The sequence below is a fragment of the Astyanax mexicanus genome, chromosome 7, assembly GCF_023375975.1.
Source record: "Astyanax mexicanus isolate ESR-SI-001 chromosome 7, AstMex3_surface, whole genome shotgun sequence".
Taxonomy (NCBI): domain Eukaryota; kingdom Metazoa; phylum Chordata; class Actinopteri; order Characiformes; family Acestrorhamphidae; genus Astyanax; species Astyanax mexicanus.
Window position 1 is genome coordinate 29,413,727 of NC_064414.1, and position 25,636 is coordinate 29,439,362.

General features: G+C 38.3%; 1 protein-coding gene across 18 annotated transcripts in view; it reads right to left on the reverse strand.

Moving 5' to 3' along the window:
* Positions 1–4,561: 4,561 nt before the first annotated feature.
* kcnma1a (potassium large conductance calcium-activated channel, subfamily M, alpha member 1a) overlaps positions 4,562–25,636 on the reverse strand; it is a 258,450-nt gene continuing 237,375 nt past the window's right edge. For 7 of the 18 annotated variants that reach the window (XM_049481018.1, XM_049481012.1, XM_049481011.1 and 4 more), the window contains 8 exons: positions 22,869–22,982; positions 21,892–21,975; positions 20,663–20,793; positions 14,810–15,004; positions 14,200–14,318; positions 12,651–12,869; positions 10,949–10,977; positions 4,562–9,024 (listed from right to left, as the gene is read on the reverse strand). In XM_049481018.1, the coding sequence (XP_049336975.1) occupies positions 8,873–9,024; positions 10,949–10,977; positions 12,651–12,869; positions 14,200–14,318; positions 14,810–15,004; positions 20,663–20,793; positions 21,892–21,975; positions 22,869–22,982 (1,043 nt within the window). In that variant the 3' untranslated portion in view covers positions 4,562–8,872. The remainder of the gene's footprint in view (positions 9,025–10,948; positions 10,978–12,650; positions 12,870–14,199; positions 14,319–14,809; positions 15,005–20,662; positions 20,794–21,891; positions 21,976–22,868; positions 22,983–25,636) is intronic. The other 11 variants (XM_022684870.2, XM_022684855.2, XM_022684873.2 and 8 more) reach the window with 3 other exon arrangements.

The window sequence follows — 25,636 nt, forward strand, 5'->3', positions numbered from 1 at the left end:
GCAATTAGCAGATCCCTAGCTGGAGCGGCTAATGCTACACAACGCCGGCTGATAGCGGGGATTTGCTTTCTTTTTTATCCGGAGCGCCAGTGGACTCCTTCAGCTCAACATCTGCATCAGCAGCAGGGCATGGAGGGATGAGCCCCCACTGACAGAACGGATAAGTCAATCGGCTGAGGCTTTCGCAAGCTGTCCTGCAGGGCCGGGCTGTATTGTACATTAAGAGGCAATGAGAGGATGGAGTGCGTATTTTGAATTATGTAGCGAGTGCTGGAGAAGAGCTGGTGTTTTTTTGTTTTGTTTTTTTCACTTTGATGAAAGATCATGTCTTTCAAGGTGAATGGATGGAAGGGAACTGAAAAGAAAAAAACAAAACCTCTGTTCTTTTTTATTTCCCCTGTTTTGTTCCTCTTTAATTGTGTTAATCGTCTCAGGTAAAGATTAAGTGCTCTTGCTAATTTAATTCAGCTCCAAATGATGCAACAAGGTCACTCTCTTTCTCTTCGTTTCTTTCTCTCTCTCTCTCTCTCTCTCTCTCTCTCTCTCCCTCTCTCTAGCTCTCTGTCTGTCTGCTAGAGAGTAGAATTGAGTTGTCATGTAGCTCTAATAGGCAGCACAGGGAATCATTAGTCTAGCTCAGCTCTCTGACTGATGGGCATTTCACTCCAATCATCTGAGCGCGCTCAGACGGCCCGGCACTATTGACACGGTGTCAGAGCTGAGAGGGGATGGCTTAATCAGCCGGGACACTTTCAGCATTGATTTGACAAGCTGCCGTAATGACCTTCTTGTTTTCGTAAAGGATCACTGTTTATCTGGGCTGGCACTGATGCACTGAGCGTGCCGCATCGTCATGGAAACTATTATCACGACAGAGCCGGGCCCTGGAGGGCTCCTGAGGACGATGTCGAGTACGTGACTCCAGGGGGGGTCGCCGTGGCCGAGGGTCCGCACTGTTGCCAGGGTGATACGGAGCTGCTCCTTCCCTTAGCTTCTCCTCACAGTCCAGTTCACTTCATGTGGGTGTTTATTGTTTTAATAAAAACTGGTTAAAAGTTAACTTTTCTAATGCGTGCTGTGGACAAACATGGTGCTTCTGAAAGTTGCCAGGTTACATATTAACAAATCATCCATGTGTACCATGTATTGATTTCTCAGACGTCAATATTGGACATTTCTCAGTTTCATTTGCTCCGCTGACAAACCACATAGAAAATTGTTTTTGATTCCAGAGTTTATTGATTCGTTAAATGGCCCGTAATCGCGTCTTTTGTCTTTTCTTCTATTCATGCAGGAAAATGCTTAATCTCCAAACCGTCGGCCTCCAGCTCTGAGTAACTCAGAGTAATGCTTTCCCGGCTTATTTACAGTCCTGTATCAGACTAACAGCGCCTTGCTCCGCTTGTGTTTGGCCTTAATTCAGAACAAGCACCCGCGAGGTTGGTTTACGGCCTTTAGGCGCGCCCTTCCACGACGTGTTCCTGCAAGGCTATTTGCAGACAGAGCTGGAGATGAGGGTGCTGTCAGCTGGATCAGTGTAATCAGCAATCCCCCCTTCTCCTCCTCCTGCCACCCCCCACATCCACAGCCCATGTGTCAGACAGTAAATATTATTGGCATGCTGACAGGTCTGAAGCCATAGCTCGCTGTGGAAAATCGTTAATAAGCAGCATTATGGGGCCACTTCATCCCAAGGTGAGAATGTAGAGGGCTGTTTTCATCCACAATTATCCAGAGGACAGGATAAAGTGTCCATTGTGAGATGATTTGCAGGCAGGCTGAGCACTGGAGTGCTTTGTCTCTGTAATACAGAGGGGCTCACCCAGAGAGAGAGAGAGAGAGAGAGAGAGAGAGAGAGAGAGAGAGAGAGTCCTTTGAATATTCCACCCCAGGCCCCTAAAGATTATAACCACAAAGGTTTTTTAAAGGTTCCTAAAGGTTTCTCAGCCTATTTCTTTTTCTACACATGATTCAGAATCTAAATGCTAAATGGGATGAAGTTAAATTAATAAAAAGCTTTTTATAATATGGAAAAATATAACAAAACTAAATATGTTAGTAAACGAACATCTGTTTTTTTTGGATCTGTGTTCAGGTAGGCAGCTTATAGCTACACCAGCAGCAGAAATACTGTATCTCTCTGTTGATGGTGAGCTGGTTGTTTAAGCAGTTTTATTGTGGGAGTCTGGGAGACGGAGTCTTGGATGGTTACTTTTGGTAAACATACTGCCAAGTTAAATGGCTGATCAATCAATTTCACCCGAATCGATCTGAATCAGTTCTGCCTGCGTGCACACAGAGGGAGCCACTTTATCGTAAATCAATCATTTTGAAAACATCTCACAAAGGGGCCAGTCCTTACTAACAAGCCATCAATTTAAGCCGGCTGGGTGCCACCCTTATCAGGCTACAAATCAGCAGCGCAACCAACATCTGTTCTACTTCCACCTCTCTTTATTTTAGCTTGTTGGAGGGTCAAGCTCAAACCCTAGCCTTGAGCGATACAACAACACTCAATTTGCACCCGGGCTCGCTGTCTGCTATTACTGACAAAAAGGTCACATTTATATTCGCTTCCAGAATTTCTGTCACCTTTAAAAAATGAAGACAAAGCTGTGTAAAATATAAAACATCCAAAATATCATACTGAAAAATACACTAGTTAAATACAAAATGTGAAAATAAATCGTTTTTTTTAATACAGGAACAATATAGTGTGGATTCTTAATTGGTTTAGGTTTGTTGAATACGTAAAATAAACAGCAATGGATTAGTGCACTACCCAGGGGATATTTCTTGCTTCTGCCAAATAATCCAGGGTAGGCTCCTAGAATTTTAAAGGATGAATGAATGAGTAATACATGTAAAGGTTTCTGCAAAAATTTAGATTTCAACTAGATAGGAAAATAGGCTATTTCTCCCTTATTCAGCTTAGCCAATTAATCCATCCATTCAGAAGGACTGCCCCTATTACTTACGATTCTCCAGACTCCTGGAGGGTACGGACAGGCACATATCTCCTCTGATACATGTGTAGTCAGCCACAGTGCCTTTAATTTAAAAATTTTGATTTGAGTTTACTGTAGAACTACTCATATATGAGCAACTCATTCCTCACTACTACAGTCACAGGAGTAGAGAACATTTAGTTTTATGTTCACATTTTTAATTCCACCCTAGAATAACGTGCACCTTACACTGACCCTTATATATTTCTATTTATGGTGTGCAGAATTTACAAACAGTCCACATATGAATGTTCAGTTCCACCTAAAAGCTGAATACATTAAATTCACTACCTGAAGTCTGTGGGTCACCCCAGCAGCATTTACTGTGGTAAATATAATCTAAAATCTTCATGTGAGAGATTAAATGAAGGCAGAAATGTGTTTTTAAGAAAGCTAGAGAGCAGCTACTTACACATAGTGCCATGAATTGTGCAGGTGCCATCAGGTGCCATCAGGGCAGGACTTTTTTTCTTGTTTTGTCTGGTTATGTCCATGGTGCTTGTTTCTGTCAGCGTGGGGTGGGGGGGGGGGGGGGGTAGTTGAAGCAATTGGCTGTGTCCCAAAAACAGCGCCCTTGTCAGATTCTCGCTCAATAGCGCTGCGTGTTTGGAGAGTCATGTCATTTGCTAGTGTTGGTCCACTGTGTTATATCAAGTCTAAAGTCACAGTTTTCCTGAAAAATCTTACAGCACTTCATGCTTCCCTCTGACTGACGACTTTTATGGAGATGCAGATTTAATTTTCCAGCAGGGCTTGGCACACTGCCAAAAAGTACCAGTTGGTCTTATATAATATTCAAATTTTGATTTTGGGGTTTTATTAGCTGTAAGCCATAATCATCAACAATAAAACAAATAAACGCTTAAAATAGATAACTGTGTGTAATACTATATAATCTACATCCATATTATATAATCTATATAATATGAGTTTCATATTTTGAACTGAATTACTGAAGTAACTTTTCAACTTATCCAAATGTCTGTAGACAGCCCTGCTAATAAATCCATACGGCTACTTTAATTTGCAACAATTTGCTGATTCAATCCTAGTAGAACATTATTGCCAACCAAATAGGACTCACATAAAGTGTGGAGCACATAAAGTTGTGTCTATATAGTGATGTTTATGTAGATTGTGTAGTTTATTGGACAGGAATAAAGCCTAGACAAAGTTTCCACTGCACTTACACTTCATTGAGCTTCATTGAAAATGCTGTGTAGTTCAGGTGAGTTTGTGTTTTTTTTTAATCAGATGAACTAACATGATCAAGTTGAGTGAAGTTCAAAAAGATTAAACCTAAAATGTTTGCTGAGCCATTGAAAAAAAGACTTTTTAATCAACTTTAATATACTAATGGGCTGAGGCCCTATATATATATATATACAAAACATATCTTTCTCATTGCCCCCTGACACCATATATTTGCATATTGGGCATGTAATCACTCCCTGTTCTTACTTACCATCAGCATGCTGTCTAATGTCAATAACCAATGGCTTATTTGTGTGGTGTTCGCTTGCATTATTGGAAAAACAGACGAGTACTCAGGCTTTAGAACACAAATACATCCATTTTAATTTGAGAAAATACAAAAAGAAACATGTACAATTTATGTACAAACTTTTTGTACAAGACAGTATATTTATCAGCAGGTTATATTTGACAGAGTCAGGTAGATCAACTCAGCACCATCAATTTCTCCATTTATCCATTAGCTAAAACAGTTCAAACGATTAAATCTTCTATGAGAAACTCCTTTTTCCTGTAATGAATATGCCAATAATTAAATATATGCTTTATTGAAATAAAAATAAAAAATCATCCAAATGCAGTTCAGCTTTTTAAGACTTCATTCCCTCACAGCAGTTTATTCTATACAATTCCTACTTTACTTTAGTTTAGTAACACTCAGTCTTTACTGTAGCGTAAAACTGCCAGAAGTACGCAATGCGACAGTGTTGTACGACGTGTATCAGTAAGTTTGCACTTGAAGTTGATATCATTGGGCTAAAACACTCCTGAACAAGTAGACAGGTGTTCACAAAATAAATAAAAAACTCAATTAGTGCCCCTGCTGCATCTTTCAGTCAGCGTTAGTCCATCAGTTTATGTCTCACTGCGTTCATTATTTATGGTGGTATGTATTAAAACCACACGTGGTAAAGTTTGTACAGCTGGGCTTATGCATATGTGAATACTTTTTGCCCATTTTGATGCCACTTTTCGCTATAGTGGGTCTTCATGTGTTCCTCCTTTGGGCTGGCCGCACTGCCTGGCACTGCACTGGCATGGAGGCGTGGATAGCTTGGATGTTCTCCATGCCAGTGTTAGACGCCTCTGTTCAGTGTGAGTCCTGATTTTAACACATGTCTGAAAGATGCTGCAGAAGAGACACTGTCATGGCACTTTAAACAGTCTGATTAATATGTAGAGGATATCTTTTTACCTTATGATGATCAGCACAAACAGTACAAATCATCTGGGTTTTCTGTGGATATTTTTTTTTGGAGAAGAATGTCAAGCTGAAGGACGACCACTGTTGATCACTTTGGGGACGGACAGACTGGGGGATAGAAAACGTCCCAAATCTACTGAACGGGTAAAGGTTTGAGATGTGTACCGATTGCTTTTGGTTTGAATGAATCATCCTGCTTAAGGTTGTATTGTCAGGTTTGATTTCTGAGCAGTCTAAATAATAAAAAAAAAAAGATAAAACAGATAAAGAGAACTCTGTAAACAAAATTAGTGACTGTGATAGCTTTAAACAAATGATGAGCGCAGCACTGTAGCAAAACTAAGCCTCAAAAGCTAGCAAAATGGAATGTAAACTCTGACGTTAAAGAATTCACATAAAAATACAGCATGCCTACTGTGAAACTTAAGCTAGACTCCCAATCCCTCTATTATACAGCACTTTCATCAAATGAAACCTGCTTTCAGTGTAATTCTGGAGCTTTTCTTTGTAATGTACCGCAGACGTTTCATTACAGGAAAAGGATCTTACATAGACAAATCACCTATAAAGAAAATAAAAGATAATTTGACTTTGAACTCCAATGTAAAGTGATTTATGATTCATTTTAGGTCAGAATTCTTTTTTTTTTCAGGCTAGCAAGTATGTTATTGACAGTCCAATTTTACATACATTGTACTCACATCGTTTATTTTTTTAAGTAACTCTACTTGCTACAAAAGTGTAACATCAATGTATTCACAATTCAAAATATCACTTCAGGACAAAGCCTAGGTGGCTGCAGTAGGATCATACTACATCCATTAGACAAACATTAAAGCTGAGATCCTTTTTTGTCGGAAAATAAAACGTGGCCTATAATGGGCAGAATTTACACAACATACTTTGACACTATGCGCTTTTTTTCCACAGTAGATGGAATCGTAGCGATGTCGTTTTGTTATTTTTTTTTTCTTATGTCTACAATCATATATGGCTATTGGCTCACTGCTGACCGAGCGTCTCTATAGGTCTTCTTCTCATTGTGCCATCTGAACACACAGACAGTTCCCAGTGTATAATTATAGGTGTATGCACATGAAAATACTTCAGCACAGTCCTCTGAATCCTCTGAAGACCTAATTTAGGTCAATATTAACAACGACAGCGTTCTCAGTTCTACCCTCAGAAAAGAAAGAGTAGGTGCAAACGGTAGGTGTTTTTTTTAACAATTGCCCCTCTTCATGCACCCTCTTCTAAGTCAATAGAAGCTTATCACCATCGCTTTTAATTCATTTGAAATTAAACTATTGTTTTACATCTAAGCACTGTATGAATTTCATTATATATATATATATATATATATATATATATATATATATATATATTCATATATTTTTATTTATCTCAGCCAATGAAAATAAAACATAGTAGTCTACACAATTTGATAATCGATATAGCTACAAAGGTCCTTCAAAGCAGCCCACGTTTCAAAGCACACTCCTAGGAGAACGAACAAAGAGCTGAGGTTGTACCTTTGTGACTCAGGTTGTCTCCTATAACATAAGCTAGATATGTAGCTCGTCTAATCTTGTCTTGTCTTTTTTTTTGTTCCTTTTTTGATAAAGCAATGTGATATGTTCTGTTCCCAAGGGTAAAAATGGACAAACTGAATTGGTGTGCACTGTAGACTTGGTAAGATGCATTTAAGATAAATTTAGAAATAAAGTTCTTTGATATGTATAAAAATAAGTACAAAATGATTACGCTCATGTGGATAAAAAATAAGTATGTACGTACAGTATGTATAAATCTGACAGAACCTTCGAAGCAAAGTCCAAAGGTTCTGCTTAGTATTTGTATACTTCCCACTTAACGTAAAGGCTACACAAGCGTGTTCCAGTCTTGTTAAGTGTAGATCTAGCATTCGATCCAGTCTACTACACCAAAGCAACACAAAGATATTGTCAAGGTTCACGTCTTTTTGGATGATAACTGACAAACTATGATTGAGCTTGTCTTTTGTATCTGTCTGCTGACCTCTTTGATCTTTTTTTAAGGCATCACAGTTAGTCACAGAGAACATCCAAGCATGTCTTTTTTTGCCTCTGTGCCAACAATGTGTCAGGCAGTGGCTTCACTCAAAAGGAGGAACCATGGATGCCCACTTTTCGCAATATGTGGCATATCAAACTGTACTGTCATGTGTTTTAATTAATGATTAGCGCATAAGGTCAGCTTTAACAATGTTCCATTGAGACAGAACGTTGGTTAACATATGGTTTAAAAGCTCAATCATAGTTATTATCATCATCATTAGGATTATTATCAGCAGGTGAGTGCAGTGTGCAATCCATTCATTTCCTATGGACAACAGATCCACAGGCACCAACACGCATTTGATTCGTTTCCTTAGGCTTCGTTAGGAGCCTTCATCACGCACCACAATTTTTTCCAACCACGGCAAACCAGCAGTCAAGCACGATGGAAAGACGTCAACAAAAGTAGTGCATATCCTCGTAATGTATTGCCAATTTTGTAGGGCTACGTTGGGGACACTCTTTTGCATTATTAGAGAAATATGGCAAATACATTCCCACGTATATGATGGCCTGGATGGTGTGTATGGATGGAAACGAGACCACTTTTCCCTCTCTACATGTCCGAGTTGGGTGACGCAACATTTACTCAGCTGAATGAATGCCCCTGGTGCACAGCCGTCACACTCATTTCCTTGAACGCAACTGTTCCTGCTACACACTGCTAATCCTGCCATGCAGTGAATTCGGAAGGAAAACGAACGTTTTCCGTGATCCAGTGAGCAACCCGGAGCAACATCTGATGTTGGTGATTTTTTTTCTTTTTTTCTTCAAGTTATTTTCGACAATAACTTGATTACGTTTAGTGCAAAAAGAAGCAGATGAGGATGCGTAACTCAAGGAGTGGGGCTTATCTGACGCTTCAGATGAGGTTCTTTGGGTAATGTCAGGATGAGCTGAGTGACTGTGACCCTCATCCTCCATAACACAAACCCTTCTGCACAGAGTCAGGTCACCACAGAAATGAGATATTGCAAAGAATTACAGGAAGTACTTTTTTTCCATTTTAACATAATTTCAAAAAGTGCTAGGGGGCGCTGTACAATCCTTACTTGATTGTCATTATGTACATCACTATGTATACATTTAGAAATTAAATGTTACCAAAAGCATGGAAGTAACGTTAAAGGTATACACATAAGAGGTCCCTTCCAGTTCCCATGATCGCAACAAAACCCTTGAGCTGTGGTGCAAGGGAAGTACAGTGAATCGTCATCATCGTAACCATCTCATCATGTTCACTCTCTCTCTCTTTTTTGTTTAAACGACTGGATGCTCCGACTCCCTCCACGTCATCAAAGGCCAGGGATTCAGCATTCATCTTCGACTTCTCTGATAGGTGGAATCAGGCTGGTAGTGGATTTGTACTGATTGACTTGATTGGCCATGTGAGTGCTCATCGGCTTGATTTGAATGTTCCTTGGGTAGGCATTTTCTGGTTCATCTGTAAACCATTTCTTTTCTGGGAGACATCCGGGCAGGAGAGAAGCAGGGGAAGATGGAAAGGACAGCATTAGTATGAAACACTTGCACAGATGAACTAAGCTCTCAAATCCTCTTTCTCTCTACCCACATTCACATTCCACACAACCACAGGGTGAAAATACAGGTTGTGATTCTGCTAAAGCTAATGCTAATAGTAGTGCTTATACTTTCTCTCTTTATGAGACAGCAAGAAATGTAAAAAATGTAAAAAGAGCATTTACAGCCTCTAAACACATCAAGGAACACACTGTAGAGTAAAGAAATGGGGGGGTACATCATGCTGTGTTGCTGCATTCATTATAACGGTGGGGTCAGGTCTGCTCTGAAGTCGGACATTTCGTTCTCACTGTAAACCGCGCAAATCTGGGAAATGAGACACAACGTGCCATATTACAGACTTTAAGCCAACGTGTGGGGTGAATTTCGCTCCTCATCCTGCTCAACTTCCCACAGGCGGTGTCATTTTCCAGCACTCCCGACATTTCTAACTCCGACTTTCAATGTGAAAGTGTGTGCGGAGCTCGGAGTGTCAGGCAGCGAAGGCCTGCAGGCTAGAGTGTCACAGCACGGGCGTTTGATGTGAGTGGAGTTGTGCCTGCGGTGGTGCAAGGAGTCAGCCACCTCGCTCTATTCCCCTGAGTTCACTACTGATACTGGCACTCGTATTGCCCTGAGACATCCTCCGGCACGGCAAGAGTTAAGAGAACCAATTTCAGAGGGACCGGGCTTCTCATCATGTTTTCCTTTCTTACATTTTGATGAGACTTCTGCCACGAGGAGAACATTTAGCTGTCAACTTCCCCTGGTCTGGATGAGTAAGTTCTGACCGAGCCAATCCACACTTTAGAGTTGGAATATGTTGCACTTTGTTGCGTAAAGTGGGAAAGAGCACTCGTAGGGCTGGGCGATATATATTTAATATATATCTATTCAATAATATTTTCTTGCAAAAAAAAAAAACGAATAAAAATGATAAAATATTGCTGTAATCCCCATCCATTTCCATCTTTAGCTTTTGTTAAAATGTGTCTTTGAACTTAACTTAAGTTGCCTAGTAAGTTACCTGGCTGGCTTCTAATCTGAACTAAGCAAAAAAATATCATTATCTGTGTGATGATCATGTCAACTTCTTATTTTAATTTTAATACAATTAAATGTTATACAGTTTAATGTAGCTTTGATTTGCTAGACTAAGCACTTTTCCCAAACTGGTGCCTATAGAGGAAAATAAACCACAGAATGAACGCATTAGGGTTAAATTTAACCAGTGGTTCATCTTACCCACTTGTGTTTACATCAATTTGTGTAAAATATTTGGTGTTAGAAATGCTTTTGCATTCTTGTATTACATTTCAGAAATATACAGTACACTCTCTTGGGATTCTCAGCCTCTAAAATTTTTCAGAAAAGTGTAATAATTGCCCAGCCCTAGCACAAAACCTATTGTTACTCATCCAAATAAAGTTTTGCCACTAACAAATCATCAGACTGATGTATAGGAAGAACGTTCATACACACAGACCTCTCACACAGTGCACATTGTCTCAGATTAACACAAGAAACCAAACCAATTGGGACATAAATGGAAGAGAAAACCAAAGAAATAGTGGGGCCATGCAGAGAACGGGATCAGATGAACTCAGGTATAGAGGTAAAAAAGGTGTAGAGGAAGATGATCAACCACATGCAATGCTCAGATGACCCTAAGCATGACAGAGAGTTAGGCAGCAGCAACAGCCATTTGCTTTCTATTCGAAAGCAATGGTGAAATGTAGGCATGACTTCCTTAAAAAAAAGTAAAATCAACATCCCCTCTCATAACAGTGCTCCACACGGACAGAGTTATGATTCAAATATCTCACAACAGGTGCTATATCATGCATAATCATTAACTTGCATACCTTGGCCCATTCTATTCATCCTTGTTGCACTTTAGAAAAAGAAGTGGTCTAAGTAAGTTTTACAGTTCTTAAGGCAAGGAACATGTCTAAAACAGGCTTACTGACATGACCATATATAGTTTATATGTTAGCTTAATATCTTAGAAAACGATTAAAAAACAGTTCACTTTCATTAAAGCCTTAACATCAAATGTACTTAAGGTATATTTATTTTATATTATCACATATAATTACAAAGTACTAACTTTGTATGGCTCTGTATTACATATATTCTTTATTACATGGAAATAAGTGATAAACGCATGGCTGCTGGAGTAATTAAATACTAATACTGCACATCTATCATCTATCTAGTTTTATATTATATGCCTAAAGTTCTCTACTTAGTAATTAAATATACTGCAGTTAGTAATAAATATATCACTTTCCATAACACTTTGCAGTTGCAGGGTTTTGGAAAGGCTAGATTTTTCAATCACATCAACTATAAACTATTCATGTATTTTACTTGGATGTCCTGGAAAAAAAAAATCCAAAAAATGATTCCCTGCATCTGCAGAGTATTATTAATCCTTACCAGCTCTACACCCCAACTACCGAATTCAAACCTTTAGACTAAAACTTTGCTAAAATAAATAAGCACAGACTTAAACATGGACATGCAATTGCAGTTTACACACACAAAGACAAATGAAGATGAAAACACTCAGGAAGGCAATGAATGGACTTGAGTGGTCGACTCCTGCACTATTACAATGCTCTATAAACATTAAATGAAATAAAGATCTAGGCCATGTCAGATAGGCTTACAGTCACATTAACCTGCATCAATTAAACAAATGAAAAAAAAAAAAAAAACTAGAGAAAAGATATTTGTATATATTTTATATACAAATATCAGTGCATAAACACACAATCATACACTGATATTCAATACATCATACAAAGACATGTACTTCCTGATACAAATATGGTCATTTTAAACCCACGTATAGTGCTGAAATGATATGCTGTTTTATATTAAGAAAATTAAGTTTTAAATTAAGGTTTATAGCCTTAATTTAGCAATGTGCAAATTCTTGCACACCTAAATTATCACACATTTACTTGAAGTGAAAAGAAGTAAAAACAACCTCTATTAACATTCCATTAAATTTTTAATACTCCGGGATATTTTTAATTAGTTGACAATATCTAATATTATTACAATTATTGACCTGTCTAACCAGTCCTAATCAATCAATTAAGACAGAATTTGATTAAATATTAAATAACTGAGCATTAACACTTACATTTATCTATAAAAAAATCATTTTAGGCCAAGCCATCAATAAGTAATCACTTCTGAAAGCTTGAGAACTTTTAGGAACTTATAAAGCCTATACATTTCCCTTAGTTTTTTCTAATGCATCATTACAATGGAACAGCCAAATGCAGACCAGTGCTTGTATGGTCCAGAGTTATGGTGAGGCTGAGATGAGGCGATGCACTAATGGTTCTAAACGTGGCTCAGAGCAAAGGTCACATGCAGTTGACCACAGAGCAAACTCACAAACATAACAAGGAGTGTTAGATACAAAAATACAAACATATTTCCTTTTTTGTGCGACATATACTCAAAAGACAGCAGTCACTAAACACACACGCACATACACACACAGAGCACAGACTCATAGTCTAATGAGTTAAAGAGCATACTTACTTGTGTTTGTCTCGGGCCTCGCGGGCCTTGCTGCTGCGGTTTTGCCGGTTGGTGGCTGGGATGGAGTGAACAGAGGAGCTCTTCTTGCTGGACGAGTGCGAGGAATGAGAGGAGTGGCTGGTTCGAGACTGGCCCGCATTGTGGTCAAACTGCATCAGGCAGAAGATCAAGTCTGTGGGGACCAGCTCAAACTCGTAGGGAGGGTTGGTGATGACATATCTGTGAAGGCAGAGGCATTTGCTGTAATCTTTGAAGATGAAAGACAATATTAGTAAATCATCATTTAAAAGAATTTACTTTTAAAACCTCTGCAAGATCATTGGGATTATTAAAAAATAATTATATTTAAATAATGCTTAAAAATATACAGTGGATATATATATTTTTAAATTTTTTTTTTATCTTCACCACACTACATACTGCACACTCTATATGCATAACTCTTTACCCAGTCAAAACACAGTTGAAGCACTATAGTTGTCATAATTCTAGAGACAAACTAATATAGAAGCCTCCACTGCAAAGATAGGGAAAGAAGCAAATGGCAGACTCTTGGCATGTTTTAGCTGATCAACTACATTTACACTGTATTATATGTTTGGTTCCCATTTCCATACAGCTCTGGAAATAAATAAGAGACCACTTAAAAATAATAAGTTACAGTCATGTTCTATAAATACAAGTTTTCAGGTAATTCAGTACAAAGTACTGCATATATTACATTATTTCCAAACTATCTATGCAGATGTGTTTGCTTTATGTGCTAAATGCAAGAGTCAAAATGGCACCTTAGCCCATCTGTATTTACATAATTTTTGGTGTGTTTTATTGCTATGCCACGTCATAAAAAAACTTGGGTGGGTGGGAGAATAAATGGGTGGGAGGGTAGATGGGAAGATGGTTGCTTGTTGTATGCAAGGTTGTAAAATTTTAATAAATTAATTTTTTTGAGTTTCTTTAATTTTATCAAATTGAAAACCTCTGGAATATAATCAAGAAGAAGATGGATAACCACAATCTATTAAACCAAGCTGAACTGTTTGCACCAGGAGTGACATAAAGTTATCCAAAAGCAGTGTGTAAGACTGGTGGAGGAGAACATGCCAAGATGCATTAACTTGTTTTCTTTGCATTATTTAAGGTCTAAAAGCTCTGCATCTTTTTTTTTTATTTCAGCCATTTCTCATTTTCTGTAAATAAATGCTCTAAATTACGATATTTTTATTTGGAATTTGGAAGAAATGTTGTCCACAGTTCATAGAATAAAACAACAATGTTCATTTTAGTCAAACATATACCTATAAATAGCAAAAATTAGAGAAACTGATTCAGAAACTGATGTGGTCTCTTAATTTTTTTCAGAGCTGTATGTTTTATATTTAGCAACAGATTTATTGCATACTTTACTGTACATACTTTTCTACAACTATTAAAAATGGACAAAAAGTAAAAAAGACTGATTGTTTTAACTGTGGACTGTAGACCTGTCAGTGTGCTGCTTAGAGTGAAACCCTGTGGAGGAGGTATGGTCAGAAATAGACAGTCTCACCTTTTCGTGCACGGGCTCGGTGCAGTTAGGTGCGCGTCTCTTAATCTATAGATCCCAAAGCACAGCATGTTGTATGTTTTTAATGCTTTACAAAATAAGTCCCCGTAGCAGCCGCCATCCTGAAAGAGAAATGACAGAAGAGAAAAATATATGACATTAGAATTTGGGCAGCTGTTTCAGAGAAGTGCTTGTACCATGAGAATATTTGTGATAGAGGCACAGGGACACGGTAAGTCACTTGCTGTACAAAGTCTTGCAGTAAGGGATTTTAAGGTAGAGAAATACCCACTGAGCTCTTTGTATATCTCTGTATAACCAGAACACTATTGTGACATGGACTAAAAAATGGGGATCAGTGTTACACAGCTGATAATGTTGGGAAAAAAAGTGAGGAATGGTTTGAGACAGCCTTATTTTTCCACCCAACTGCCTCCTGTACATACATACACACACACACACACACACACACACTCTCTCTCTCTCTGGGCCTCCTCTGCATGCACGGTGTGTTCAGTTTGCATTAGCGGGCGGTGGAGGCGTGGGACAGGGGACCGCACGCTGTTGGGGAAAGTGACAAAACGTGTCAGCTCCTCTTAAGCATCCCACTTACCCCTAAGTCTGCGAAGGGCCCGTCGTACAGGGCCAGCTGGGCCACCCGACACCTGTCCCTGTTAGCCAGCGTCTGCGGCGTGCTGTAACCTCCGCGCAGCGCGTTTTCCTCCGCCAGCAGCGCCTCCAGCTCCGGCGTGGCACCTCCCGTGACCAACGTCCGGATCAGCGTGAGGATATTATCGTTGAAGTATGTCTGAGGAGATAAGGTGGGGGATACGGACAGGAGCACCATTAGAGCTGCGGCGTGAAAGAAGACGGCAAGGCTCTTCCGAGCCATCCTCAGCCTTGTTATCTAGACCCTGAGCTGTCTCTTCACATCGCACTCCCCACCACGGGAAGAGACACGGGAATGCAATTAAGCCAGCTGTTGTTGTTGTTGTTTTTTTGTTGTTGTTTTTTTTCCTCCCCCCTCCTTTCTCTACAGCATTCATTTGATATCAGCAGTCATGCTTAACAGGAGAGCATTTCACACGTGCTATTACCAGAGGACCTATCTGATATCAATTATCATTACTAGCACTAATTACAGCTTTACGTGGCTCCGAATGCAGGAAGTGCTTGAGCTCTGGTAGCAAACGTACAGTGTTCAGAACTGTGTAGTTCTTCATCATCTTCTGTAACACAACGTCATCAGTCAGTGTCAAATTAGCACCTTAATTTAAAATTGTAATGTAAGTTTAGGCAAGACAACATTCTTACATTTACTTATTAATTATTATAGTGTCTTTGATTACCATTTAGGATTCCTAGGAATGTCCACAAATGAAACATAAAACTTAAAGCTTAAATGATCACAAAACTTTAAATTCTGTTTTTTTTTTCATATTTAAAAAAAAATAAGTAAATCATAAAACCTTTATTGCTAAATTGATTAATTTATTCGCTCTATTTTAAGGTCTGCTTATGAACAATTATTCAACTTCTAGCAAGCTACTATTTACTACTAATGACCTAGGGAATAAACACAAAGGAATTGTTAGCAAGCCTAGAAGTGTCATATAAATATACAGTTGTGGTCAAAAGTTTACATACACTTGTAAAAAAACATAATGTTATGGCTGTCTTGAGTTTTCAATAAGTTCTACAACTCTTATTTTTCTGTGATAGAGTGATCGTAACACATACATGTTTGTCACAAAAAATAGTCATAAAATTTGGTTCTTTCATAAATTTATTATGGGTCTGCTGAAAATGTCACCAAATCTGCTGGGTCAAAAATATACATACAGCAACATTAGTATTTGGTTACATGTCCCTTGGCCATTTTCACGGCAACTAGGCGCTTTTGGTAGCCATCCACAAGCTCCTGGCAAGCTTCAGGTCGAATGTTTGACCACTCTTCTTGACAGAATTGGTGCAGTTCAGCTAAATGTGATGGTTTTCTTGCATGAACCCGTTTCTTTAGCACTGTCCACATGTTCTCAATGGGTTTTAAGTCAGGACTTTGGGAAGGCCATTCTAAAACCTTAATTCTAGCCTGGTTTAGCCATTCCTTTACCACTTTTGATGTGTGTTTGGGTCATTGTCTTGTTGGAACACCCAACTGCGCCCAAGACCCAACCTTCGGGCTGATGGTTTTAAGTTTTCCTGCAGAATTTGGAGGTAATCCTCCTTCTTCATTATCCCATTTACTTTCTGCAAAGAACCAGTTCCACTGGCAGCAAAACATCCCCAGAGCATAATACTACCACCACCATGCTTGACAGTAGGCATGGTGTTCCTGGGATTAAAGGCCTCACCTTTTCTCCTCCAAACATATTGCTGGGTGTTGTGGCCAAACAGCTCAATTTTTGTTTCGTCTGACCAGAGAACTTTCCTCCAGAAGGTTTTATCTTTGTCCATGTGATCAGCAGCAAACTTCAGCCGAGTCTTAAGGTGCCTTTTCTGGAGCAAGGGCTTCTTTCTTGCACGGCAGCCTCTCAGTCCATGGCGATGTAAAACACGCTTGACTGTGGAGACTGACACCTGTGTTCCATCAGCTTCCAAATCCTTGCAGACCTGCTTCTTGGTGATTCTTGGTTGACTCTTGACCATCCTGACCAATCTCCTCTCGGCAGCATGTGATAGCTTGCGTTTTCTTCCTGATCGTGGCAGTGACACAACTGTTCCATGCACTTTATACTTGCGTATAATTGTCTGCACAGTTGCTCTTGGGACCTGTAGCTGCTTTGAAATGGCTCCAAGTGACTTCCCTGACTTGTTCAAGTCAATAATTCGCTTTTTCAGATCCACACTGAGTTCCTTTGACTTTCCCATTGTAGCTTTTGTAGCTGAGTCTAATCACTGGGTCAAATGAGCCCTATTTAAATGGGCTCATGAGAAGTCAACAGCTGTAGTCAATCAGAATCACTTACAAGAAGTGAAGAGGCCATGACATGAAGCTAATTTGATTGACACAACTGGCTACATCACCAAAATTGACAAATTTTGTTGCTGTATGTATATTTTTGACCCAGCAGATTTGGTGACATTTTCAGCAGACCCATAATAAATTTATGAAAGAACCAAATTTTATGACTGTTTTTTGTGACAAACATGTATGTGTTCCGATCACTCTATCACAGAAAAATAAGAGTTGTAGAACTTATTGAAAACTCAAGACAGCCATAACATTATGTTTTTTTACAAGTGTATGTAAACTTTTGACCACAACTGTATTTATATGACATGTTAATAAGTTAATATGTTACATACTTGTTGACTAAATGGATGTCAGCCCAGATAATAAAATGTTAATTGTTTGTTCATTTGTTTGTTAATCTTTCATATGTGAGCATTCTTAAAATGTATTATTAAATAGTTACACTTCAGGTGCAGGTGTCCTCAAACATGACTATGACTTTAGTATAAATAGATAAGACTATATCGAGTGTATATAAATAATGGCTATGTAAACAAGTTGCCACTTTAACAAGTGGTAATGAATGTTTCAGTAAACAGGCACAATTTTCTATAAGCATCCCAAAAGTGTTAGGATCAACTTAGCTGGTAGAAATAATTTTAGCTGGTTTGCTAACAAACCTCAGAAGTTTAATGATCAAAAATATTTTTGGTGATTCATAAACAACGTATCATTTTAAGACTGATAATTACTTCTCTAAAATGACTAGTTACTTCTAAGAATTATATGAAATTTCTTAGTTGACTCTTAATTTAATTTTGGCTGGAAGTGAGCTAAACCACCTATTTACACAGATTTTTTTCATTATTAAATCAGAACGGTATGTTCATGCAAATAATGATTATAAAAACTAAGAACTAACATTAAAAATACCCTTTACAAATCAAAACTATAAATAGGCACATTATTAAGCCCTTCCAACAAAAAAAACAATACATTGAGCATTTCTCCCTATTAGAAAAAGCTATTGTGAGCTATTTTATTTTAAGTACCTTTATGAATAAGGAGAAATATATTCAGCCCTGGACTGTGAGAAGATTGGAGAGGGATTATTCACACCCATATTCATACAGAATAATTTAAGAAGATAATATTGAAGACCAGCCTAAAATTGTGACACCTTCCACGAATGTCATTATGAATTAATCTGCATAATGATTGTTTTTGATAATTAGGAAGTGTAAGCCCAGGCATAAGTAGTTTAATTCAGCAATTCAGCCCTATTTCTGAATAAAAATTACATTTAATCACAATAAAAAAAAAACTAAGGATACTGTGGGATATTTGTTCTAAGTAAATTATATAAGACGTAATGAATGAATTTTGTCCTCATGGTCTTTCCTTGTGTCAATTAATGTCTAACTAGTTAACTAACTAGTTACGTTAGGCTACTAGATTAGCTTTCACTCCATAAATCAATGCAGTTTCTCTGGGTACTTTATAACCTTCACTGTTTGCTCATTTTAATAAATGTATCTGATCATTTGAAAAATAGTTGCTGTCATTCAAAATCTTCATATCTCCAAAACCTTCTTAACTTTTAATGGAAGTCCAAGCTATTCTGGAGCTTTTTTTCTCGTCCACTCATCTTGAAATGTTGACATAAAATATAAATATAAGAATGGACAGATTCACATTATGTCAAAACGTGAAAAACTACAGTAATTTAGATTTTAACTGTGTATTTCTGAAACTGTGTTCTCACCATAACAAGGTGTCCTTAGCATGTGTCTATATGTGAAGGTTTGTGTGTGTGTATGTGTGTAGCTGTTCCTGTGAGTCAGGTGCCAGCGTGAGTGGCAGAAGGAGGTGGGACTCGGACTGTGCTCTGGAGTGACACCTCTCTGGGCCCCTGACAGCAGCATTCAGCTGAATGATGGATGAGAGTTGTCTATTAGCCAGCTTCACCTTTGTCCGGAGTGGAACGCACTTGAAGGCTGCTTTGTTCTAACTTCACTTAAAGTGAAAGGTACTGGAATTAAGCCATCATGCGGATAAGGTGGGGGTGGGTGGGTAGCAGTGGTCGTAAGTGTGCGGGGGGGAGGATGGGAAAATGGGAGTAAAAGAGAGAAGGAGAGTGAAGAGAAAAAAGTCTCATCTCTGCTTCTCTAGCTAAGATGACATTGTTTGGAGATTAAAGCTTTTGGACCTCATAGGAGCCCACCTTGTGTGTCAAGGCATGCCATTAAAGAGAACTCGAGCACTTACCTTGTTAAAAGATCTAATAAGCCTCTTGAAAGTTCATTTCATGACACATTATATGAGGAATCTTGGCAACAACTTTCCTTTTGATGTCACTGCAGCTGACAGTAGTGTCTGATCAATGTGGCGTTTCATTTACGAACCTTCTGCCTTACGGTAACGCTGCAGTCCTACATCTGAGCACACCGCAGCCTGAGGTTTCCTCTCTCCTATGCACTATTTCAGAGGATTAGCTTCAACAGATTGCGAGACACCTTCATGTAATTCTATATAACACCTCTTGATGGGAGAAAAATGGAAGTTTTGACAGGGTACTTTGTGCACTGCATCATTAAAGCTATTAAACAAAGCATACTAAGAAACCTAATTGAAAATGCAGAAATGCTATTAAACATCAGTAAAATAATAATAAAAAACAGATAATTCCTTTTTTTAACTTGAGACTATAATAAATAAAATAATAAAAGCTGAACGTATAAGAAGGCTATGGGGGAAACAATAACATTTAAGTCATTTAGTGCTTGTTAAAATGACTTTTTAAAGACCACAAGGAAAATGTAACACTTGATACTTGTGTTGGTGACATCCAATCAGTTATTTGTTAGTATGCAGTTTATGCAGTTACTATATACTACTCTCAGGCTCTCTTTATTTTAAAATAATTTTGCAATTGTTTGTGCAATACTCACGATTTTCTGAGAAATAAATATCATGGAATTACCATGATGTGCCAAAATTTATGGGATAACATTTTGATAGCCCACACCTGTGTGCTCACGGCAAGGACACTTTTTTGAGTTTTGAGGCCTGATAGATGGGATACTCTATCAAGAAACATTTAAAGTTGTGCAGCCATTTAACACTCCTTGATCCATAGTGTCGTGCATATTAGGAATGCAATATTAACAAATATTAACAATATTGTGTGTTGTAATGATGAAAACAGACTCTCAAATTTGATTTAAATAGAAATCACATCCACATTCAACATTAGCAACCTTCTAAAAATCACAGTGACTTCAACTTTATAATCCAGCTAAATCCCTGTTTTTTTTCTCTATATTGGTGATAAAAATGTAGATTATTTTTGTCTTAACTGTATGGTAACTGTACAAACCACTGTATATTCAAACTGTTAGAAATGGCTATATCACACTCATGTTTTACATTAATGTGCCATTGATGTGTGTATAATTAGCTGCAGAACGGCTGTGTTCACAGTATATTTGTGAGCAATAATAAACTCACCGCACTCATAAGTGAGTCCAGCACACTGACAGCAAAGGCGGTCCCACAGGCAAAAGGCTGGGTCAGATAGAGCTCCGTATCCGGGTCATCATCGTCATCTTGGTCCAGGAACTGAACATTCGAGTCATTCACTGCGGCACAGAGACCCATCATTACAACCACAGCAGAACACTCTGTTAATTAACAGGAGAAAACAATTTCAACTATGCAGGTGAGGCAACCCTACTGTAAAACCGCTGTAACAATAGATATGGAATAAACACCGGAGTGTAAAACGGTTGTGGGGTGAATATCGTGTTTATATGTCAGATAAATCAACAATATAAACAATGAAGAAAATGTAAACAACCATGCACTTTAGAGATCATGCAATCTGGAAACAGTACAACTGACTTAAAAAACAAATAAATACATATGACAGAATGCATTCTTACTGTACCTGAAGAGGATGAGCCCTAAACCTTTTTGTAAGGCTTGTAAAAACCACACAAATCAGTATTCGAGGACTAAAACTGTCTACATCTATTTTTGTACTGTATCTTAAAATGAAACATTGAAATAAACATTCTGAATAACCAAGAAATAATAATTGCTCAAATAAGCATAAAATCCTATACAAGCATATTTTGAAAAATATGCACGTTTATTTTCACTACAACAGAGAGATTCAGATTTTCTAAAGTAGCCACTGTTGGAGAAAATGCCCTAAAATCCAGTTTTGTTTGAACACAGCTTCATACAAATCTTTGTTTCACCCCTCTTCAAAATGTATGCTTTAGAGATTAGGACCAGCTCCAAAATAAATAAATAAAAATAAACAGCTTAAAGGAAGGTTTTATCTGGAGGGCTTTTTTTCTTTTTCTTTTTTTTGAAATTTGATTTCTTCCCAGACTTCCTGTGAGCTGTGGAAGAGAAATGTCAGTCTTTCAGACAGGCTGCTGATGAAAAAGAGCCTGGGCTCCAGAAATGAACTGCAGGGAGATGCTATGGAAACAGCCACAAGGACAGACTAGCGTGATCAAAGGCCTAGCGATGCTCTGAGAGAGGAGGGGGGAAAAAAAATCATAAAAAAGTCCAAAACAAGACAGTCAGTTTCAACCAGAACCAAGAATAAAAATGTGTTCAAAGTGATGCCATGGGAGCAGGCCTCATCTGCAGCCAGAGAAATCAAGACAAGCCGATGAAGGAGGCAGAGCGTCAGTGTAGTGGAGGACAAAGGCGCAGCTTACCCAGTTCTGTTATCATTTGTATGTTGGTTCCACTGTTTTTTTCCTGACTGAATGAAACCAAAGGCAGTAGTTTGCCAGGCTTAGCTAATGATGATAAAACAGCGTTGAGGGGAGATTGTTATTGAAACAAGTTCAAAGGCAGACAAAAAGGAAGAGCATAAGAGCATCATGTCAACAGTGGGATTAGAAATCTAAAGGTACAGTATCTGAGAGGGGCACAGCATCTGGAAGTGCGGAGCGAGATACCAGACGTCTGTGCCTAACTGGTAAAAAGAGCCTGCCTCCGTGGCATGTGGGCTTTAGGCTTTGGTTGGCTGTAGCGGCGAGGTATTTAAAAAGAAGAACACTCGATGGGATTAAGGCGAATTTACACCTATAAACAGCTAAATGTTCATTTTAGCCGGTGTTGTGTTTCGCGCTATATTGGCATGTCTAACAGCGCTGAGATTAAGCGTCTCAGATGTGGGGTTTCTGGAAGCCTCTCATGGGCCGTATCTGATTCCTTTGGTCTTGAGGGGCCGGAGGAATGCGGGTGCGCGAGGTGTGCGATGCTCCATGCGTAGCCGGCCCTTCCGCTGAAGTGCACTGTAATTGGGTCAGTGGAGAGTTAGAGTGGCCGGTCCCCGCTGCTTTAGTGCCCTCTGAGATCTGAAACTTTCATGAGTCCTTCTGCTCTGGGAATACAGCCACCGTCATTGTTATTAATAAATGGACCCATTTTACAGCATGCTTTTTGCCTCCTTGCAAGACCAGCTCCTATTCCTGTGCATTAAAGGCGTCTATTGTTAAGCACATGTAGGCCTACTTTGACCTGTTCCTGCTACACACACCACATACGCCTGAACATCCTAGACACATACCTCGCCAGCCACAACAGCACTGAGACACAAAAGACAAAGCTGCTAGACTGTGGGGATGGAAGTTTAGATTCTAATCACACCTGACATGGTAGGGGTGTGACTGCAGTCATTACTCACCTAGTTCAGTAATGATTGGGATGTTGGAGCCGGTTGTGACAGACGCTTGGCGGACCAAGCCATGTACTGGACTGTTGTCTGGAGATGACCTGTCCATGCCAGGTGGTGTGAAACCTGAAGAACATACAGATATCATGTCTGAATATTTGCAGTAGTGACACATAGACTGATTGTTCAATGACTCAATCAATGCTTCTCCTACAAATGTGTTTATCATAGCTGTTGTTAAATTTTGAAACCATAGCTGTCTACGCTGGGTCTATAAAGGTCTTCAAAGTGTTTTTCAAATGACTCCATTTTTGGTAACATAAAAAACAATAATAGATTGTGACACACATTTTTTTTTCTTTTTCTCCCATTTCCTCCCCAATTTACAAGGCCAAATGGCAAGCTACATAGCCGATGGCAAGAAACATGACCGGGATTCGAACCGTGAACAGGATTCGAACCAGTTACACACATCTCTACTAGAAACACTTACAAAAATAGGTACTTCACAGTCTTGTTCAAGAACATTCTTAAATTTAAAATATTTTCTAAAACCTATAATAACTAATGAAGTACTTGAACTAATTCAAGAATTTGGTCTGATCTATTCGTAACTTTTTGCATGTGCCATTCTACTTCAATATATATAGAAGTTTTTCTTGAAAAAAAAAATCTATTCTATTTGTGCTACTGGTTTGCAATGCTTCTGGACTGACAAGGGAAATGTTCACTTTGTGACTATTTATCAGCTTGATATGTAATAGGTAAGATTAACAAGTGTAATGTTTGTCACATTTTTATACCAGTCATTTGAATACTTTTTGGTTATTAATTTTTATAATAATTATTTGCTTACTGATACTTTTGTGATATAATAATGAGACAGTACATGTAAATCAGTTTTTTAGTTTTCAACCTGCCATGCCTTTTCAGTGCAAATGCAGAGGCAGAAAATTAATTTGTTTGTAATATGGTCTGCAAAAACTGCTAAAACTGGTATTTGTAAAGTTACATTGTTCTTAAAGTTACATCATTCTATCTAAGATTAGTCATTCTCGGAAATGCTAATGCTAGTAGAACAAAACACACCCATTATAATCAATGGTGCTAGTTAAAGGACCATTTAAGGCAAATTTATTTTTTTAATGAAGCTAGCTACATGATTAGTAAAAGATAGATTTAAAAAAAAAAACACATTTATAATGTATAATAAGTGATCTACTACAACTTCTAATGAAGTTCAATAGGAAGCTAAAATACTTAATGGTTGCTATAAAAGAATGCTTTTTTCTGGGGCTGCTGTGGCACGCTTTATTTTATCTTTTTTTTTTGTTTGTTTTGTATAAAGCTTAAAGTTTGAATTAAGCAAATATTTGTTGTAGGCATCGCTGTAGCTGTATTTTTGTCCAGCAGAGTTAAGCAGACAAATTCTTTAACATGTTAAAGGAAAAAAACAACAACAACATGCAAGTGGGTTACTGTGGACTGGGGGGACTAGGGTATGAATGCCTTTGTATTTCTGTAAAAGGCAGGCAGTGTCAGAGATGAGAGAGGATAAAAGGGCCGGGATGCCAGCCTAAAACACCGCAGTGTGGATATTCAGCTTTTAGGGGTCAGCCGAGACATATTTAGCATTTGCTGCCTTCCATCAACTGGAGGGTATAAATTTTATATGTTGTTCATTTTGTTACCATAAAATTGGTGAAGTGGATCCTGAAAACCTTTTATGTGGAAACGCGATTCTCAGCCATGAAATACAAGCGGCGGTGACAGGACTATGAATTCACATGACTTGACACTTTTGCATTTCCTCAAGCTGACAAGTAAACACCTTAAATCAGTAATGCCATATGCATAATGCATCAGGCCTGTTTTGACATCCATCATTTAGTGCTGACTAGAGAAAAATGCAAGCTTATAGTTCCTTTCTCTCTTTTTTGTACAGTAGCAAACATAATGCAGGGAATAGATTCAGGTCACAAAGTTTTGAAAGGAACGCAGAATTCCGTGCGCTCGCCGAGCTCCCTTTCAGACGAGAGATGCGAGAGCGGCAGGGAGACACTAACACTTCCCACTTTCCCCAAATTTCAGATTCTTAACAAAATAATTCCACCTCCTGTTGTTTACTCTGTTAACACATCACATGAGCAATGACAGTCCGAGTCACGCTCCTCGCTGGAAATCTGAACAACACCAAATGTGGAACCGTTTCAGGACGCCTATGAGATGTGACATTCACTTTTCACAATAAAGACAGGAGTCTACTGCCACAGTCAACATTTGCACTTTTGAACATGAAGCACAAGTGCAGTCTACTGCATCCTCTGGTAAAGACACAGTAGACATAGCACAGCCATATCATATCATGTTGTGTTGTGTAGTGCATTTGTGCAGGTTTCCATTACAGGTAAAAAAGAGAGAATATGGTCCTGTGTATTGTGTGTTTAAGTCAAATACGCGTAGACTATTTTATACAACACTGTAAAATTCATTGTGGTATAAAATTATATTCTAATTCTCCTAATTCTATATTCTAATGGTATAATCTGGCTTTTGGGAACAGAGTTAAAAAAAATCCTCTATTTTATCTGAATTTAATTCAGTGTAATTGTTGCATAAAAAATATAGCTCTGGAAAAATAAGTGACTTTTTTGAATCAGTTTCTCTGATTTTGCTATTTATAGGTATATGTTTGAGTAAACTTAACATTGTTGTTTTATTCTGTTACTACGGACAACATTTATCCCAAATTTCAAATAAAAATATTGTAATTTAGAGCA